At 40.6% G+C, this 20,805-nt stretch overlaps 2 protein-coding genes across 2 annotated transcripts in view; one reads left to right on the top strand and one right to left on the bottom strand.

The window, feature by feature from the left end:
- Window positions 1–92: 92 nt before the first annotated feature.
- On the bottom strand, window positions 93–2,090 carry Rps27a (ribosomal protein S27a). The gene is made up of 6 exons (XM_070025659.1): window positions 2,072–2,090; window positions 1,907–1,971; window positions 1,487–1,541; window positions 1,098–1,183; window positions 878–1,009; window positions 93–274 (listed from the first exon to the last, which is right to left on the bottom strand). The coding sequence occupies exons 2-6, from the start codon at window positions 1,952–1,954 to the stop codon at window positions 125–127; spliced, it is 471 nt and encodes a 156-aa protein (XP_069881760.1). The 5' UTR covers window positions 1,955–1,971; window positions 2,072–2,090; the 3' UTR covers window positions 93–124.
- Window positions 2,091–2,469: 379 nt separating this feature from the next.
- Clhc1 (clathrin heavy chain linker domain containing 1) overlaps window positions 2,470–20,805 on the top strand; it is a 36,880-nt gene continuing 18,544 nt past the window's right edge. The window contains exons 1-6 of the mRNA XM_070025016.1: window positions 2,470–2,538; window positions 2,851–3,104; window positions 8,085–8,272; window positions 11,884–12,017; window positions 14,494–14,695; window positions 14,813–14,925. Of these exons, the coding sequence (XP_069881117.1) occupies window positions 2,928–3,104; window positions 8,085–8,272; window positions 11,884–12,017; window positions 14,494–14,695; window positions 14,813–14,925 (814 nt within the window). The 5' untranslated portion in view covers window positions 2,470–2,538; window positions 2,851–2,927. The remainder of the gene's footprint in view (window positions 2,539–2,850; window positions 3,105–8,084; window positions 8,273–11,883; window positions 12,018–14,493; window positions 14,696–14,812; window positions 14,926–20,805) is intronic.

The raw sequence follows: 20,805 nt of genomic DNA, 5'->3' as shown, positions 1-20,805 counted from the left end.
ATGGTCATCAAAGGCATTATCAAAGGAAATGATGTGACAGCCAATTTGATGCCAAACCATTATTCAAGTATTCAATAAAACACAATTAAATGTTAGATTATGCCTTTTATTAATTCATACACAATCACTTGTCTTCTGGCTTGTTGAAACAGTAAGTGAGACAACACTTGCCACAGTAATGCCTGTCAAAGTGGCTAGCCATAAAAACCCCAGCACCACATTCATCTGAAGGGCACTCTCGACGAAGACGGCTAATCTTGCCATTCTCATCCACCTGAAAAACACAAAATTTCTTGTAGGAGAACTGCATAAAACATTGTAAAACTTGGCTTAAAGATTTTTAACCCACATCTTGTAAGTGAAGACCATTGTAACCATAAATTTCTGGAGCCTGAGATCTAAGGATTGCGGTTCAAAGCCAGCCCAGACAGGAAAGTCTGTGAGACTGATCTTGAATTGACCACCAGAAAACCGGAAGTGGCACTGGCTAAAGTGGTAGAATGCTGGTCTTGAGAAGAGCTCAGGGAGTGTTCAGGCCCAGAGTTCAAGCTCCCGACTGCCCCACCCCCCTCCTTCTTATAGCTAGAGACTGTGGACACTAACTGTATTTTCCAAGTGGTAAATAGAAGCAAAAACCTAAATTCAGAACTTTTGCATGGAACAATTAAGCAAAATCCTATTATGTAAGCATACTTAAATACCAAACAGGAAAAACTAGAAAATTTGAAAATCTCCTTTCCATGACACTGAATAGAAAAAAAGTTGTAATGTAGTTCCAACTATTCCACAACCAAAATGTTTATGCTATTATCAGGGCCACTTCCAAATAAACCATTAACTTTGCAGGCCTTCTACACTTTGTTTGACATCAACTCACCTTGTAGTATTTCAGGACAGCCAATTTAACCTTCTTTCTCTTATGCTTGTTCTTCTTAGGAGTGGTGTAAGACTTCTTCTTCCTTTTCTTAGCACCACCCCGAAGTCTCAATACTAGATGAAGAGTGGACTCCTGTTAATGAAACAGGGAATGAGCCAGGCACTTATTATTGGATTAGTGAATCTATAATAGGACTGCTTAAGATTTTAGGATAACAAACCTTTTGGATGTTGTAGTCGGATAAAGTTCGTCCATCTTCCAGCTGCTTACCAGCAAAGATCAGTCTTTGCTGATCAGGTGGAATTCCTAATTAAGAAAATTTCAGCAGAACAAGTTATTCACTCTAGATTTACAAAGCAACGATCCTAAATAGTATAAAATTACAAGAAAACATATTTCTAAGTGCTCCGACATTCTTGCAAACTTAACCACGTTAACCTTGTAAATTAAAAACGGGAGAAATAACTCATCAAAACCCAGATAACTGATCTGCAGAAACTCTAGGTGTTCGTTTACTGTCACTACCGCGAAGCATTGTCACTCTGACCTTCCACCCTACTAAGACTTGGCTCCACAGGTTAATATTACTGGAAACAAAACATTACTTGCCTTCCTTATCCTGGATCTTGGCCTTTACATTTTCTATAGTATCCGAGGGTTCGACCTACGGAGTTTTAAAGACAAAAGCATATTGGTTGCAGCTAAGAAACAAGGACCGCGACGGACACGGAACCAAACCGGGAGGAGATGCTCCCCGCGGAAGCCCCTCCAAGAACCTTCCTCCCCAGCGCAGGGCGGGCGGCGCGGGGCCTCGTGCGCGCGCCCTCCGGCGCAGGCCCGGCGTCCCTGGGCTCGCACCGCTGGGGAGCGCGCAGGCCCAGCTCTCCCTCGCCGGCCTGACCAGCCCTCAGAACCCCCGTCTGGAGCGTGTTCGAAGGCCCGGCGGCGACGGTCCCCTCAGGCCTGGCCCCGACGTGCACCCGAGGACCCCGCTCGGGCCTCGGCCTCCTCGCACCGCAAGGCCCGTACCTCGAGTGTGATGGTTTTCCCCGTAAGGGTTTTGACGAAAATCTGCATCCTGGCGGTGGTCCCACCTGAAATGGAAGAAAAAGAGGAGACTGGCTAGCTCTGGGGACGCCGGGGAGGACGCCGCACGAGCCACCCTCCGGAGCCGACCCGGGAGCGCACGCTCACCGCTGATGGCGGATCGGAAAGGAAGAGCGCCGCGCCGCCTCACGGGGTTTCCTGTCTGAAGGTTCCGCCCCTTAGGCGGCCACGGCAAATGCCGGGCTGAAGCCGTGAAGGCTGTCTAATCGAGTGCCAGATTGTGTCGGGAACCTTGCTTCACTTCCCAAGTCTGGGCTCGTTTCTCACTGTCGTCCTCAGAATGCTCTCGAAGTGGTACACATGAACACATTGTTAATGCCTTGTAAAGACTTCATACAGTCGACGTGGCTACCGGGTTCTTGCGGGGGGCGGGGGGGGGGGGGGGAATGGAGACTGGGAAACGTGAGGGAGAAAAGGCGAGTGTATTCTGGGAATTGTAGTTTTCCACTATTTTTTTCTCTCTAGGACTACTAGTCCCAAGATGCAATTCATATGCCGGCTGCTTAGTTACGGTCTGTAAGCTTTGGAGTCGGCGTGGGGAGTGGGGGATTCAGGTGAGGGGGAAGGTTAGGGGTAAGATAGTGGATTCGGGAGTGAAACGAGGATAGAAATGCTGGGAGAAAAGGTTGCAGGGGCAGGAAAAGAGCGAGGTGGCTCCACAGTGTTGTCGATTTAGCGAGGGGCTGCATGTCCACAAGCCCGGGACGCGCTCTGGGACTCTGGCAGAGAAATCTCCTGCTTTCCCCACCAAAGCTGCAAAATAGATTAAAACAAATTCCCCCAAAGGGAGTAAACATCTTTTATATGAATACTTGATTTAGGATTTTAAACTTTAACTGTTTTTTTTGTTTGTTTCTCTCTTTCAGGCCTACCACAGTGTTTGGCTTTGTTGCAAAAGGAGGTGGAAATCTTACTTTTCTCTGGTGAACAGTGTGTAGGACTTATGTCAGTTCAGGAAATTAATAAACATGCAGTTCTCCCCCCTATCCTTAGTAGAAGCGACAAGGAATTTTTGGAAAGTATGCAAAGATACATAATTACCGAAGTTGAAAAGGTGGGCTGTAATGAGGAAGGACCTGCTGATGAATACTACATCATTTACCGAAATGTGTTTGATAAGGTATAATGTTTTTAGTTTTCACAGGGTAGAAACGATCTATGTTTAGCACCTGACACCCCTTCCTTGGTAATTAATACCACTGCTTGTTTGGCCATGTTCTATTTGTCATTTTGACAAATTTTGACCTGTTTTTCAGGAAGGCATGGAGATTGCCGGACTTATATTTCCTAGCTGTTAATGAGGGTTTATTATCAGTTATATTAGTTTAGCTGATCAACATTTCTGATCAACAGCTTGCCCATTTTGAGCCATCTTAAGGGGTTCTCTAATTTATTAGGTTGTAAACAAGAACCTGGTAGTTCCTAATTTTGGGGGTTTGTTTGTGGTACCACTAAAATCTTAGTTTAGGGTTGGGGATTTAGCTCAGTGAGGATGGCCCTGAGTTCAGTCCTCAGCTCTACAAAATAAAAGAAAACTCAAAACCAACTAAAATCTTGGTTTGAATTTGATTTAGCATATTAAATTGAGACCTAGAGCCATATGGGGTGGCGTATGCCTGTAGTCATAGCTGTTAGGGAGTCTGAAACTGGAAGATCCCTTATGGCCAAGAGTTGGAGGCTACCATGGGCAATTCTATGCTATAAATAAGTAAATAAATAAATAAATATGGTAGAATAAGGGATCTGATGAAACTTAACATTGAGGATAATGGAAATAGATTAGAAAATATTACATAACTTTTCATAACAAACTTGATTTTACCTTTTGTGACTATAAATAATTATTTCCCCTCATAAAAATTGCAGTTTTCTCATTTATTCTACCATTTGCCTAGCTTTCTTTTTTTTTACACCTGCCCAGAAGATTTGCTGACAATAAATAAATGACATTAGTATCTTTTCCCCTTTTTTGGGGGTGGGGGTCCAGTTGTGGGGTCTGAACTCTGGGCCTGGGCACTGTCCCTCAGCTCTTCAGCTCAAGGCTAGCGCTCTACCACTTGAGCCACAATGCCACTTCCGGCTTTTATTCTTTTTGCTTATGTGGTGCTGAGGAATCGAACCCAGGGCCTCATGCATGCAAGGCAAGTGCTCTACCACTGAGCCACTTTCCTAGCCCAGTACTTACCTGAAGACTTCAGTAAACTATTGGTCTTTGAGCAAAACAGCCATAGACTGACTCAGTTCTTTGCTTCATTGTCAAAATATTATATACTATGAGTCTGACTTTTTTCTAAATAAAAGCTTTGTGGCTCATGCCTCTAATCCTAGCTACTCAGGAGGCTGAGAGTTGTGTATCACAGTTCAAAGCCAGCCCAGGAGAGAAAGCCCATGAGACTCTTATCTCTAATTAACCACCCAAAAAGCTGGAAGTAGAGCCCAAGTGGTAGAATTCTAGCCTTAACATAAAAGCTTAGGGACAGCACCAGGCCCTGAATCAAAGCCCCAAGACTGGCACAATAAAACAAACTTAGTGCCTTACTTCAAGGAAAAGTGAGCACAGAGTAGTAGTGATACTTATGTGTAAGAATATAAACCAGTCTTTTCTTCCTTTTAAATCATCCAGAAGAGAAACCATCTTGTAGAATTGGTACATTGGCACATTTCCTTCATTTTATATGTTTTGACCAATTATACTGCTGTTTATCTTAGTTATTAGAATATATTTTAAATAATGGTAGTATCTTGAGTATGTTTCATATCTATCATGCTGTCATGCTGAATCTATGGCATTATCATAATGAACATTCCCCCTTGTACTATTTATGTATGCTTATAAGAACGGTTTTAGAAAACAAGAATGCTAAGGTTTTGCTTGTGTGATATCAGCAAAGAAAAGTTTATATATATATAAAGTCATATAGATATAGATATATAGATATATAGATATATATGACTTGCTTATCTTTGCATGCCTGAATGCTGCCACTTGATTTTCTTTTATTTTTGCTGGTCCTGAGGCTTGGAACTCAGGGCCTAGGCACTGTCTTTGAGCTCTGTGCTCAAGGCTAGCACTCTCACTTGAGCCACAGTGCTACTTCTGGCTTTTTGTTTATGTGGTGCTGAGGAATGGAATCTAGGGCCTCATGCATACAAGACAAGCACTCTACCACTGAGCCACATTACCAGCCTCCCACTTGATTTTCTTACTGAAGAGCTGTCTGCTTTAAGTAAGAATAGCTAGTTATAGTTAAGTCATGTTGCAGTTGGTATTCGTACATTTAATTCTTAAGAGAAAACACATGAAGTTAAATAAAAAGTATTTAATCTACTTGTATTTCCCAATCTACCCTTTTCTCATCCCTCTAAGATTTTGTACATTGCTTAATTGTAAATCATACATTTATCTGTATAATAATTCTATTCAGGAATGAGAATTATCTGAAATGGAAAACAATAATTTTAGAAAGGAAAATTTTTTCTTGTAGGTTTTTTATTTCCTCATTCGTTTTGCACATTTGATTATTGATTTGATTTGATTGAATCTGATTTGATTGATTCAAATGATTTACTTCATTTGACATTCTTTCTCTCTTGGAAGGATCTAGTTGACCAGAAAATAATAGGTCAACTTACATCTCTACCTACTTGAAACTGGAGAGCAAATACAAAATCCTGTCTTAAGTGATTTGACTTGAAGAATTACACCTGACTCAAAACAGAGAGGGCCTGAAACTAATATACTCAAAGTTGAGGCTACAATGTAGAGAGTCAAAGAAATAGTAAACAAGGAAGGCCAAAACTAAAAGAGTGAGCTTCTACAGAAATCAATGTCTTATGGGGGCAACTTGATGGAGCTTTTGTGCTCCTGATAGCTTTACAAGTAAGTTGTACAAATGCATGCCATTCCTCTTCCTTATAAAATCCATGTACCAAGTAAGTATAGTTATGATTTTCTTGGGTTTCTGGAGTCTTACACTTCAATATTTGTAGAGGCCAAGAAGGAAATATAAAGAGTTAAATGGGCTGGCTATAAGGGAATAGTAGTAGAGACTGGCAAAATGAAGAACCAGTCCAGTATAATATTCTAGCTATTATTGCCATTAAAGAGTGGACATTGGTACACCTCAAAAATTTCAAGGAATGCTAGAAATGTGGTTTAGGGGTAAAATTCCCTACAGTAATGTATTTTTGTGGGTCAGACTGAATTGCTTCTATATTCTACCTCCTGTGGTATCCAACTTTACATTCTTTTTGTTGTTGTTGCTAGTCCTGGTACTTGAACTCAGGGCCTGAGCACTATCCCTGAGCTTCTTTTGCACAAGGCTAGCACTTTACCAGTTGAGCCACAACACCACTTCGGGCTTTTTCTGTTTATGTGGTACTGAGGAATCAAACCCAGGGCTTCATGCATGCTAGGCAAGCACTCTACCACTAAGCCATATTCCTAGCCCCACATTTGCATTCTCTAATGCATTTTCTGTTTCTTTTAGCAAACTGCCATGGACAAGGATCAGTTGTATTAGCTCCCCATAAATCTGAGTTGTCTTGGCTTGTTGGAAGATATCATAGTGAAGTGAAGGATGGCTAGGAGCAGCACATTGCTTAGTATAAGACCAAAAAGCTGTGGCCTCTATTCTATGAAAGTTTCCTGAATTGGGTGGATAGGGGTATAGCTCTGTAAAAACAAAGCAAAACAAAACAAAAAATATTCAGATGCTCTTTTTCTGGTACTTGCTGCTGATTAATAGTTTCCTAATATCCTTTTTGTGTGTACATATGCTGGTTCTGGGGCTTGAACTCAACCTATGCACTTTCCTTGAGTTTTTTTGCTCAAAGTGAGCACTCTACCACTTGAGCCACAGCTCCACTTCTGGCTCTTTGCTGCTTAACTGGAGATAAGTCTCACAGACTTTTCAGCTTGGCTGGCTTTTCTCAAACCAGGATCCTCAGATCTTATTGTCCCAAGCAGCTAGGCTTACGGTTGTATGCCAGTAGTGCCCAGCTCTTTCTGTCATTTTTTTTTTTTTTTTATAGATTCTGTGTTTTGGTTTTTGGTTTTTGGTTTTGTTTTTTTTTTGGTCGAGGGGCTTGAACTCTGGGCTTGGGCACTGTCCCTCACCTCTTCAGTGCAGGACAAGTGCTCTACCATTTGAGCTACAGTGCCACCTCCAGTTTTCTGGTGGTTAATTGGAGATAAGAGTCTCACGGACTTTCCTGCCTGGGCTGGCTTTGAACCTCGATCCTCAGATCTCAGCCTCCTGAGTAGGTAGGATTACAGGCGTGAGACACCAGTGCCAGGCTCTGGGTATTATCTAGCTAGAGAACACAGTGGGGATCAGAGGTAGCATAGACTTCAGAGAAATATTTGGGTCAATTTTATTTCTATATATACTTTTATTTCTGTATACCTCTCTTAAGATTTCACTGGGCACTGGTGGCTCATGCCTGGAATCCTCACTACTCAGGAGACTGAGATCTGAGGATTGTGGTTTGAAGCCAGCCCAGACAGAAAAAGTCCATGAGACTCTTGCCTCCAAAACTACTCAGAAAAAGCCAGAAGTGCCACTTTGTCTCAAGTGATAGAGCACTAACCTTGAACACAAAGAGGCTCACCCAGGCCCTGAGTTCAGGACCAGAAGAAAAAAAAGAGCCGGGTATCAGTGACTCACACCTGTGATCCTAGCTACTCAGGAGGCTGAGATCTTGAGATCTGAGGATCAGCATTCAAAGCCAGCCTAGGCAAGAAAGTCTATGAGACTCTTATCCCAACCACCGAAAACCAGAAGTGGTGCTGTGGCTCAAGTGGTACAGTGCTCACCTTGAGCTGAAGAGCTCAGAGACCGTATAAGCCCAGAGTTCAAGCCCCATGACCAAAAAAAACAAAAACAAAAAACAGATTTCAGTGTATTTTGTAATGATCCACAAAGAGCATGTATGCATTAAATACTATTTTTAGTGCCTGCTTATGTTTGAGTTTGATGTAAAATTTTACATTTTAACAATCATGTTTGATTAAAAATATAATGCTATTTGAAATGCTTTTGATCCGTAGTTTTTTTTTTAATAAATCAGTACCATAGGCAGACAAATCATATTTCAGGTTATAGAGTATGTCACTGCGTACAAATCCATTCTTACTTCAATCAAAAAAGCGTATGATACCTTTATTGAGACAATAAAGAAAGACCAAAGAACTTCATTTTGTCTTCATGGAAAACTTAAAGTTTTGACAGCAAAGCCTACAGCTTTAGTGTATCACCAGAAAAGAAAGAACCAACTTGAAGAAAAGTGAGTATATTAGTAAATTGTCAAAAAGTTCTTAGTCTTTTAAATTTCTTATTTTTGAAATTCAACTATTATTTTAGAAACAGGTGCTGCTATGTAGCTTAGGCTGGCCTTGAACTTGCTCTGTGACTTTGAACTCAACAGCCTGCTGCCTCAGCCTCCTACCTCAGAGGTGGGATTACAGGCATATATCACCATGCTCAGATTTAATTTAGTTTTTACTTAAAAGTCATATTGTTGTTATCCTCTCCCCTTAACTAATTTTTTTTTTTGGGTCAGTCGTGGGGCTTGAACTCTGGGCCTGGGCGCTGTCCCTCAGCTTTTCAGCTCAAGGCAAGCGCTCTACCACTTGAGCTACAGCGCCACTTCCAGTTTTCTGGTGGTTTATTGGAGATAGGAGTCTCACGGTCTCTCCTGCCCAGGCTGGCTTTGAACCGCAATCCTCAGATCTCAGCCTCCTGAGTAGCTAGGATTACAGGCGTGAGCCACCAGCGCCTGGCCTCCTTTAACTAATTTTTACATATTTCAAGTAAAGTAGTAATTTTGTTTGTGGATTTTTTGATACCTCTTAATATAATTGGAGATATATTATGGTATCATAAAATGAGGGATGTAAGTGGGTAGTTGTTTTCTTTCTTTTTTCTTTTTCTTTCTTTCTTTCTTCCTTTTTTTTTTTTTTTTTTTTTTTTTTTTTTTTTTTTTTGCCAGTCCTGGGGCTTGAATTTGGGGCCTGGGCACTGTCCCTGAACTTCTTTTGCTCAGGCTAGTGTTCTACCACTTGAGCCACATCACCACTTCTGGCTTTTTCTATTTATGTGGTACTGAGAAATAGAACCCAAGGCTTCATTCGTGCTAGGCAAACACTCTACCACTGAGCCACCTTCCCAGTCCCTAAGCTGGTAGTTCTTTCAGTTAATTTCTTACATGGAGGATTTGCTAGTCTAATTTCTTGACTGCCATCTGAATTATAGCAGATTGCTGTAATCAATCCTGTAATGCTCCAAGGTAAGTAATCCCCTGGGGAGGATAGCGTGCTCATTCTTTTTGAATAGTCTCCTATTTGTAGTAAATTATACTAAGTTTGACCTCCATTTCTGGTAATATGGCCAGTAACCTATTAGGACAGACTACTTCATAGGAAAAATTTTTGCTAACTTTTTGTCTTGGATGGGACATTATACCTTGCCTTATATAAAGTTTTTGTTTTTAAATACCTTTCTGAGGGGCTGGGAAGGTGGCTCAGTGGTAGAGCGCTTGCCTTGCATGCAAGAGGCCCTGGGTTCGATTCCTCAGCACCACATAAGCAAAAAGAAAAAAGCCGGAAGTGGCGCTGTGGCTCAAGTGGTAGAGTGCTAGCCTTGAGCTGAAGAGCTGAGGGACAGCACCCAAGCCCAGAGTTCAGGCCCCACAACCGGACCCCCCCCCCAAAAAAAAAATACCTTTCTGAGTGCTAATGCAGTCAAAAGCATCACTAAAGCTGCCTGAGCAGCTTTTAAAAGAAAGACAGTGGGGGCCTGGGAAGGTGGCTCAGTGGTAGAGCTCTTGCCTTGCATGCATGAGGCCCTGGGTTCAATTCCTCAGCGCCACATAAGCAGAAGAAAAAAAAAGCTGGAAGTGGTGCTGTGGCTCAAGTGGTAGGGCACCAGCCTTGAGCTGAAGAGCTGAGAGAAAGCGCCCAGGCCCAGAGTTCAGGCCCTATGACTGACAAATAAAAAAGAATGACTGGTGGCACAGTCCTTGTAGACCTGTTATCCCAGCACTTGAGTGTCTGAGGTAGGAGAATCACAAGTTTGAGGCCAGCCTGCACCATAGCAAGACCCTGTCTCAACTCACCTCCTCCCTATCCTCCAAAGGTCTTCAGTTTTAGTTTTCTGTGTGATGCAGAATAAAAAGTAACACTTACTCAGGCGCTGGTGGTTCATGCCTGTAATCTTAGCTGCCCAGGAGGCTGAGATTTGAGGATTATGGTTTGAAGCCAGCCATGGCAGAAAAGTCTGTCAGACTTTTAGCTCCAGTTAACCCCTAGAAAACCAGAAGTTGAACTGTAGCTCAAAGTAGTAGAGGGCTAGTCTTGAGCAAAAGCAAAGGAACCGTGCTCAGGCCCAGTTCAATCCTCACACTGACAAAAAAAAAAAAAAAAAAGCCAGATGGGTTGTTGTCCAGTGGGAAACCCTCCTCACACAAAGCTATGATGATACACAGCCACACCATAGTAGAATATACCAGAAATTACTGACAAAAAACTGTCAGTTCCTAGAGACTGGAGAGAAAATTACTTTCTACTCACCAGTCTTCTGATGAGTTCAAGTCTTATTTTGGGGGTGATGATATGAGTGGACAATGTTTTGAATACTAAAATTCACTGAGTTATACAATTTGCAAGGGTGGATTTCAAATTATGTGTATCATATCAATAAAGCTATTATAAAAAAGATGAAAGAGTGAGAAGGTCCTATCTAATCACAACTCTAAAAGAGAAAAGAAGACAGCTGGTGAGCTGGTGGCTCACACCTGTAATCCTAGCTACTCAGGAGGCTGAAATCTGATGATAGTGGTTCAAAGCCACCCTAGGCAGGAAAGTCTGTGAGACTCTTATCTCCAATAAACCACTACGAAAACCAGAAGTGGCCCTGTGGCCCAAGCAGTAGAGCACTTGCCTTGAGCTGGAGAGTGCAGGGACAGTGCCCAGGCCCAGAGTTCAAGCCCCACGACCAATAAAAATAAAAAATAAAATAGAAAATAATACCTCAGACTCAGCCTCCAATAGCTGTGAGCTGTGAATGTTTACCTTCTTTGTGGATGTAATAAACGGAGGCTTTGAGGCAGGGAATCTGTCCAGATATGCTCTAGCACAAATAAACATCTGCAAAAGAGACAGAGGAACCAGTGACACCGGCAGTGGAGAAGGCCATGAGACTGGCAGCGGAAGTTCAGCAGCCATGGAGTCCTTGCACCCCCCACAGGAACTGATTCTCCCCTAGAGTTTCCAGGGAAGGCCACCCCTTAAGTTCTGGCCTCCAGAAAGGTGAAAGAATGAATTTCTGTTGTTTTCAATCACCAAGTATATATATTGTCAATTGTGGGGCTTGAACTCAGGGTCTGGGCACTGTCCCTGAGCTCTTTTGCTCAAGGTCTACCACTTTGAGCCACAGTGCTACTTCTTAATTGGAAATAAGAATCTCATGGACTTTCCTGCCATGGCTGGCTTCAAACCATAATCCTCAGATCTTGACATTTTTAGTAGCTAGTTCAATCACCAAGTTTGTAGTCACTGCACTGCAAACTGTGCAATGATTTACAAAAATAAATTTTAAATTGCAAAAGTAATTTTTGTCCAAGGAAAAGACTCTGTGGGGGGGGGCAGATTATGCTTAAAATGGATTTCCAAAGAGGCTAAAAATCAGTATTAAATTTTATTAATGCCCTGAAAGAAAACTGTTCTCTATTTATGAGATCCATTAACCTTTTCAGGGCATTACAAAAATTTCTACCTAGTATATAGTGGTTTGAAATGAAAATTAGCCAAGATAAAGCAATGATTTAACCTGTTTATTCTTATGATTTAAGAATTAAATTAATTGAAAAAAATGTAAGAAATCCTTTCCGTTTTTCAGAATGAGGGTGATTGAAAAGAATTCCTTGATGATTCAATTGCAAATAGATGAAATCAAAGCTCTTAGGGCCGAGTATGAGAAGAAAAAAGTAAAGTATTGTTCTTTCTCCAAAGATCCTTCAAAAATGATTCCAGGTACTGAATTCTGTTTAAAATATTTTAAAGACATTCAATGCATGGAAGTATTTCCAATTCAGTACCTGTCATACAGGTACTAAATGTGTGGCTATGTATACATCTTCCAGTGGTATAGAAGCAAACTTAATCACAGTTCTAGGTAGATACATGGAATGAAACAACAGTAAAACCATCCCAAAAAAAATCATTCCAGACTGGAACTCAGTCAGACTGGGTTACATAAAGTATAATGTATACTCTCAAGTATGGGTCTTGTGTCAGTATCAGCATCACTATCAACTGGGAACTGTTTGGAAATGCACATTCTTTGGCATTATCACACATTTAATGTGTCAGAATCCTAGTGACTGAGTTCAACAGTCAGTGTTTTATTATGTTCTGGTTATTCTGATGTACTCTACTAGCATATGTATGCAAAACTTTAGTGCGTTATATTTGATAAATACTACTGATGTTGATATTAGTGTCCACTAATTGTATATCTTTAATACTTGCTACATTTGAAAGAAACTAGAATATATCCTAGAATTCATTCAAGATTGGAGAGATTTATATGACTTATATCCATATGAATGGTGGAGGGAATTGGAAATATTCTGTAGGAAACAGACTTTGAAAATAAATACTAATATGTAGAACGTAAAGGTTATCATGTTACTGTTTATCTTGAGGTAGAATCAATCACTGAAAATTCTGGGAAGCCAGAATAAAAGAAGCTATGCCTTATAAAGAGTTACTCCATACTAGAGAATTGCAACAAAATTTGAATGATCATCTATTTGATAAAAATATGGAATAGATTCACTTTCAAATAAAGAAATTATGATTAGCAGCTAGCCACTGTTGGCTCAAGCCTATAATCCTAGCCACTCAGGAGGCAGAGATTTGAGGATAGAGGTTTGAAGCTACTCAGGAAAAGAAGTCTTTGAGACTTTTATTTCCAGTTCACCACATAATGCTGGGTCGGGAGGTATGGCTCAAGAGGTAGAACACCAGCTTTGAGTGAAAAAGCCATGTGAGTGCTCCAGGCTCTGAGGTCAAGCCCCAGTATTGGCACAAAAAATAATTGTGATTAGCAAAGTCCAAGTAAGATAATATGTAAGTACAGAGAAAGTAACAAATTGACTAAATGCTGGAAAGATCCAAAGTAATATTTTTTAATTAAAATACAGTAGGATTAATCTGGGAAGTGGGTTGGAAGAGAGAAGTTTTGAGCTGTGTCTTAAAGTCAGCAGTTGGTCTGGATATGAAAGGAAGACATTTGAAGTTGTGTATGTTATGACTAATGAACACAAGGTGGTGGTAAGAGGAGAGATGACTGAAGATTTGGCAAGCATTATAATTTTGTGTTGGAAAAAATAAACTGATTATCCAGGAGTTAACTATGATAAAGTAATGGAAAATTTGGTTACGGATAAATATGTTGATTAAAAAAAGGTCACTAGATGGAGAATCTTGGTGTTATAGAATAGCAGTCTTTAGGTGTTTTCAGGCTATGTTGATGAGGTCATTAGGAAAATTTTTCTGAAGCTAAAGTTGTGTGTTCTAACAGTGATCAATCTGACTGAGTTATTTAAAACTCTAGCCATTTACAGTTTCTTAATTCTTCTACTTTTGAGTTATTGGGATGTGGAGCTCAGGGCCTCATGCTTGAATGCTCTACTACTTAAGGCAGACTTGCAGGCCATTTTGCTTATCTGGAGAGCCTGGGCTGTGATCCTCCTATTTAAGCTTCCTACATAGTTGGAATGACAGGTGCTTGTCACTGTACTACTCTGTTGATTAAGAAAGGGTCTCATAAACTTTTTGTCTGGGCTGGCTCAGGATCATGATCTTCATGATCTCTGCTTTCTTTTTTTTTTTTTTTTTTTTTGGGTCCGGTCGTGGGGCCTGAACTCTGGGCCTGGGTGCTGTCCCTCAGCTCTTCAGCTCAAGGCTAGCACTCTACCACTTGAGCCACAGCGCCACTTCTGGCTTTTTTTCTTTTTGCTTATGTGGTGCTGAGGAATCGAACCCAGGGCCTCAGGCATGCAAGGCAAGCGCTCTACCACTGAGCCATCTTCCCAGCCCCGATCTCTGCTTTCTTAATAGCTAGGGTTGCATGTGTGATCTACTGTACCCATTTTATGCAACTTCTACTTAAGTTCAATAAGCTACAAGGAGATGCTACCATGCCTGGCATGGGCCTGGTGATATGTATCCGTAATCCAAACCAACTGAGAAGTGCAAATATAATGCCAGCCTAGGTAAAGATAGCAGTGAGACTTTTACTGAAAAAAAAAAAAAAAATCTAAAGGACTGGAGGCATAGCTCAAGCAGTAGAGTGCTTTCTTAGCATGCACAACAGGAAAAAAAAAGCCTGTATTTCAGAATTACTTTTATAATACAGTAAACCTATCTTGCTAAAACATTGTTTGAATGCACACATAGACACATGGGCACATGGCTGGCCTTATTGTTTCCTTTCTTATAGGCATGGATATCCAAGACTCTTTCAATCTAGAAGCTCTTGGTAAATATATGAAACAGCTTAAAGATAAATATGAAGACATCAAACAAACTATGCTGATAAAATATATACCAGCTCAGAAAAAGGCTGATTTAGATGAGGAAATGATTATGTTATTAAAACGACGAGATGAGGCAGAAAATCTGAACAAAAAATTACAGTTTCGGTATGGAAGTTGATTATATGTTTTCAAAATGCGAAGCGTTAATTTATGCTTACTTTACTATTGCACCACTTGATTTTAGGCTTGGTAGCTCATTGATTTTTTTTTTTATCTTTGTAGTTATCAAAGACTACAGATTATTTCACATGCACTTACTGTATGGTTGGCATCTGATAGGAGTGTCTCATTTCAAGAGATCGTGGAACAAGTTCAGGAAACCATCGAAATACAGGGCAGTTCATCTGTATTTTTTAATTTAATTTTATTTTGTTGTAAAGGTGATGTACAGAGGGGTACAGTTACATAAGTCAGGTAATGAGTTACATTTCTTGTCGAAGTGTTATCCTCTCCCTCGTTTTCTCCCATTATCCCTCCCCCTTTTCTCCCTTCCCGCAAGTTTTAAGTTCATTTCCAGCCTAGTATCTTGTGAGTATTGCTGTTGCATTGGTTCATTCTTTGTCCTTGTTTCACCATTTTGTTATTCCCCTTCCCTTCCCCAAATCAGATAAACATACATATAAGACAGAGGGTACCAGAATCAAAAACAGTGACAACAGGGGATAAACCAAAGGGGGAAAAAAAAGAAAGAACTTCATACAGTACATTAAAACCAACAGCATCAACAACAAAAATCCCTCTTATTTCCATATCTTGGAGTTCGATTAGCATCATTTTATATGGTCATATGTCCATAGCTATTGAGCTATTGTGCTCCTCTACTACAACTATGCTCATTATTACAAATGAGGGAAACCTCATGGAGCCTATGTTTCTTTGGGGCTGGCTTACTTCACTTAATATGACTTTTTCCAAGTCTTTCCATTTCCTTACAAATGGGACACTGTCATTCTTTCTTTTTTTTTTTTTTTTTTTTGGTTGGTCGTGGGGCTTGAACTCTGGGCCTGGGCGCTGTCCCTCAGCTCTTCAGCTCAAGGCGAGCACTCTACCACTTGAGCTACAGTGCCACTTCTGGTTTTCTGGTGGTTTATTGGAGATAGGAGTCTCACGGTCTCTCCTGCCCAGGCTGGCTTTGAACCGCAATCCTCAGATCTCAGCCTCCTGAGTAGCTAGGATTACAGGCGTGAGCCACCAGCGCCCGGCCACTGTCATTCTTTCTGATGGAAGCATAGAATTCACACACACACACACACACACACACACACACACACACGTATGGTAAGTAATGCTGCAGTGAACATAGTTGGGCTGGTAGCTTTTTTTTAATATAGAAAAATTATTGGAGTCTTTATTATACAGTTAACAGCTGCAAAGGCCTGCAGCATGCAAATACACATAACACAGCCAGGAAACATGCTAAAGAGGAAAGAAATAACAAAATCAATACCAACAAACCAATTCGGCTCCAGTGGAGAGCTGAATTGTGATGCCATGATGACTGGAGATGAGCCAGGAGACAGGACACAGGACACCATCACAGACACATGTGGCATCCTCCCTGAGGCTAGGCTGGTTGGGTCCTAAATAGGTCGGTACAGTGGGCAGATCCTCAGGAAATTCCCAGTCCCAGGCACTAGACTGACAGTAACCTATCAGCCAAGTGCCTGCCACTGCCTCCAGGGGTCCGGGCACACCCATTTGTGCTAGTAGCTTTAGAGTGGTCTTGTTTGTGATCATTTGGATAAACACCCAGGAGTGGAATTGCTGGATCATAGGGGAGTTGTACATTTAGTCTTTTTTTTTTTTTTTTGGGTCCAGTCATGGGGCCTGAACTCTGGGCCTGGGCGCTGTCTCTCAGCTCTTCAGCTCAAGGCTAGCGCTCTACCACTTGAGCCATAGCGCCACTTCCAGCTTTTTTCTTTTTGCTTATGTGGTGCTGAGGAATTGAACCCAGGGCCTCATGCATGCAAGGCAAGTGCTCTACCACTGAGCCACCTTCCCAGCCCTACATTTAGTCTTTTAAGGAAACTCCATATGGTTTTCCAGGGTGGTTGAACCAGTTTGTATTCCCATCAACAGTGTAGTAGCATTCCCTTTTAGCCACATCCCCGCCAGCATCTACTATTATTTGTTTTCTTGATAATAGCCATTCTAACTGGGATGAGGTGGAATCTCAATGTGATTTTGATTTGCATTTATTTTATGGCCAGAGATGAATATTTCTTCATGTGTCTATTGGCTATTCTTATTTCCTCTCCTGAGAAGCCTCTTTTTAATTCTTTAGGCTACTTATTAATGGGATGGTTGTTTCTTTGGGGATTTTTTATTGGGGGGATGTAATTTTTTGAGCTCTATGTATATTTTTGACATAAGGCCCTTTTCTGTTATATAGCTAGTGAAGATTTTCTCCCAATCTGTGGGCTTTCTATATCCTCTGCCATGCAAAAGCTCTTCAGTTTAATGCAATCCCATTTATCCAGACTTTCTTAGATTTGTTGTATTTCTGGATCATTATTTAGGAAGTTTTGACCTGTGCCAAGGAGCCTAGCATATCCCGTATCCCTTGCTATACTATTTTTATAATGTTTTATTGAGATTAAGTGATTGCATAAATTTCACAGTATGTGAGATAGTGATACTTAGTTAAAGTCACAAACACATTTTAACCTTCACAAGGCAAATTGTCATTATCATGGTCTATAACGTTTGTGAATTCTATGAGCTTTGACAATACAATTATTTCTTCCTCATGGGGTGATATGTACATTTCTTTCCTTTTACTTAATGTAAGCTGTTCCCTGTTTCCCTCTCATTTCCTCCTTCCCATTGCTACCCTTGAGTTGTTTTTTTTTTTTTTTTTGTCAGTTGTGAGCTTGCACTCTAGGCCTGGGTGCTGTCCATGAGCTCTTCAGCTCAAGGCTAGCACTCTACCACTTGAGCCACAGTGCCACTTCCAGTTTTCTAGTGGTTTGTTGGACATAAGAGTCTCGGAGACTTTCCTTGCCTGAGCTGGCTTTGAACCGTGATCCTCAGATCTCAGCCTCCTGAGTAGCTGGGATTACAGACCTGAGCCACTAGTGTCCGGCTGTTTAGTTCATTTTATCAATGTCCTATGCCCCTCTGTTGTATATTTTCCCCTGTTTCCCTCTGTAATATGACAAAATGAGTGGAGGTCCTTTGTTTCTCAAGTCTTGTTTACTTTGTCATATCTCCTTGCATTTTGGATTTAACACCCATATATCAGTGAGACCATGTGTTGTTTGTCTATCTGCTCTTGACTTACCTTGCTCAAAATGATTTTTTCGAGTTCCATCCATTTCCCTGTGAATGCTGTTATTTTGTCCTTTCTAACGGCTGTATAATCTTCCATTGCGTATAGGTACCACAATTTTTGTATCCATTCATTTGTAGTGGGGCATCTGTCCTGGCTATTGTGAACAGTGCTGAAATGAACATGAGGGTTGTGTGTGTCCTCGTATCCTGATTCCTGTTGCTCAGGGTAGATGCCTAGGAGTGGTATGGCTGGATCATAGCGGAAGTCTGTAATTAGCTTTCTGAGGTGCCTCCAGACTGCTTTCCAAAGTGATTATATTAGTGTACATTCCCACCAACAGTGCAATAGGGTTCCTCTTTCTCCACATCCCTGCCAGCATTTGTTGTTGGCTGACTTTAGAATGTGGGCCATTCTGACTGGGGTAAGGTGGTATCTCAGGGTTGTTTTTATTTGCATTTCCTTTACAGTCAGGGATGATGAACATTTCCTCATGTGTTTCTTTGCCATTTTTATCTCTTCTGAGAAGTCTCTCTTTAGCTCCCTTGCCCATTTAGTGATTGGTTTGTTAGATTTGGGAGGTATTTGTTTCTTGAGTTCCCTGTATATACTGGATATTAACCCCTTGTCTGATATATTGCTGGCAAATACTTTTTCCCAATTAGTTGGCTGTCTTTCTAATTTGGTAGCTATGTCTTTAGCTGTGCAGAAGCTTTTTATTTTAAGGTAGTTCCATTTGTCAAGTCTCCAATTTGTGACCTTGGAACTCTGTTCAGGGAGTTCCTGCCTGTGCCTATAAGTTCAAGTGCCTCTCCTACTCTGTCTTGCAGTAGTTTCAGAGTTTCAGGTTTGATGTTAAGGTTTTTAATCCATTTTGAGTTGATGTTAGTGCATGGTGGCAGGCTAGGATCCTAAATTTCTGCATGTGGCCTCCCAGTTTTCCCAGCACCAATAGTTGAAGAGGCTGTGCTTCTTCCATTCTATGTCTTTGGCTTCTTTGTCAAATATCAGCTAACTATAGGTATGTGGTTTTAGTTCTGGATCTTCCAATCTGTTCCATTGGTCTTGGGGTCTGTTTTTGTGCCGGTATCAAGTTGTCTTTATTGTTATGGCTCTATAGTAGAGCTTGAAATCTGGTATTGTGATCCCTCCCACATCGTTTCTTTTGCCTAGAATTGCTTTGGCTATTCTAGGTCTTTTGTTGTTCCATATGAATTTTTGGGTAGTTTTCTCTATTTCAGTAAAGAAAATCATTGGGATTTTGATGGGAATTGCATTGAATTTATATATCATTTTTGGCAGAATGGCCATTTTCAGAATATTAATTCTGCCTCACTAAGAACATGGAAGGTCTTTCCATTTCCTGGTGTCCTCTGTGATTTCTCTCTTTAGGCTTTTATAGTTTTCACTAAATAGTTTCTTTACATCTTTGTAAAGGAGGTTAATTTTTTGAGGTTATTGTGAATGGGGTTGTTTCCTTGATTTTCCTTTCTGCTTGTACATTGTAGGTGTACAGAAAGGCAACTGATTTATGTGCTACTTTGCTGAAGTGGTTTATAAGCTCTAGGAGTTTGGGAGTGGAGTTTTGGGGATTGTTAGGGTATAATATCATCTGCAAATAGCGATAGTTTAATTTCTTCCTTCTCTATGCAGATCCCTGTAATGTACTTTTATTGCCTTATTGCTCTGGCTAAGGGTTCCAGGACTATATTGAAGAGGAGTGGAGAGAGTGGGCATCCTTGCCTTGTTCCTGCTTTTAGGAGAATTGGTTGTAGTTTTTCCCTGTTTAGTACAATATTGGCTATTGGTCTATCATATATGGCTTTTATTGTTTTAAGGAATGTTCCTTCTATTCCTATTTTCTCCAGAGCTTTTAACATGAATGGATATTGTATTTTATTAAAAGCCTTTTCCACATCAATGGAGATAATCATGTGGTTCTTGACCTTGGGTCTGTTGACGTGATGGATTACATTTATTGATTTATGTATGTTAAACTATCCCTGCATCTCAAGGATAAAGCCTACTTGATCATAATGTATGTTTTTTTTAAAAAAATATTTTCTGGATTCTGTTGGCTAACATTTTATTGAAGAGCTTTACATCTGTGTTCATCAAGGAGATTCATCATCTTTTTTTTGTTGGATCTTTGCCTGGTTTGGGGATGTGTGATATTGGCTTCATAGAATGAGTTCGGGATTGCTCCCTCTGTTTCTATATCTCAGAAGAGCTTGAGGAGTATGGGTATTATTAGTTCCTGTTTAAAGGTCTTATAGAATTCCATAGTGAATCAATCTGGTCCTGGGCTTTTCTTTGTTGGAAGACTTCTGATTGTTTCCTCTATCTCATTGTAAGTTATTGCCTTATTTAATTGACTTATTTCTTCTTGATTCAGTTTGGGCAATTTGTATTTCTCTAAATATTCATCCATTTCTGCTAGGTTTTCCTAGTGAGTATAGATCCTGAAAATAGTTCTTTATAATTGTTTGTATGTCTTGGATGTTTGTTGTAATTTTTCCTGTGGCATCTCTGATCTTGTTGATTTGGGTCTCCTCTCTTCTTTTTTTCGTTAATCTTGCCAGAGGTCTGTCAATTTGTTTTATTAATTTTATTTATAGTTTTCTTAGTCTCTATCTTGTTAATTTCAGCTCTTAGTTTGTTATCTCACTCTATCTAGTAACTTTGGGTCCTTTAATATTTTAATAGCACAAACAGTTAAAGTCAATTTCCCCCGAAAGCTTAAAGAATGAGGTTTCTAAGTTGAGTTTAAAGAAAGTGAAAAAAGGGCTGGGAAGGTGACTCAGTGTTAGACCGCTTGCCTTGCATGCCTGAGGCCCTGGGTTTGATTCCTCAGCACCACATAAGCAAAAAGAAAAAGAAAAAAGCTGGAAGTGGCGCTGTGGCTCAAGTGGTAGAGCACTAACCTTGAGCTGAAGAGCTGAGG

This window comes from Dipodomys merriami, unplaced genomic scaffold, assembly GCF_024711535.1.
Source record: "Dipodomys merriami isolate MVZ:Mamm:240054 unplaced genomic scaffold, mDipMer1.0.p SCAF_17, whole genome shotgun sequence".
In the NCBI taxonomy this organism is placed as follows: domain Eukaryota; kingdom Metazoa; phylum Chordata; class Mammalia; order Rodentia; family Heteromyidae; genus Dipodomys; species Dipodomys merriami.
The sequence above is the reverse complement of the archived record's forward strand: the minus strand, read 5'-3'. Positions and strand labels throughout refer to the sequence as shown.

Coding starts and splice junctions, on each gene's coding strand:
- Rps27a (XM_070025659.1), bottom strand. CDS start 1,954: ATGCAGATTTTCGTCAAAACCCTTACGGGGAAAACCATCACACTCGAG. Junction 1,010..1,097: donor CCGACTACAACATCCAAAAG/GTTTGTTATCCT, acceptor TTTCATTAACAG/GAGTCCACTCTTCATCTAGT. Junction 275..877: donor CTGTCCTGAAATACTACAAG/GTGAGTTGATGT, acceptor TGTGTTTTTCAG/GTGGATGAGAATGGCAAGAT.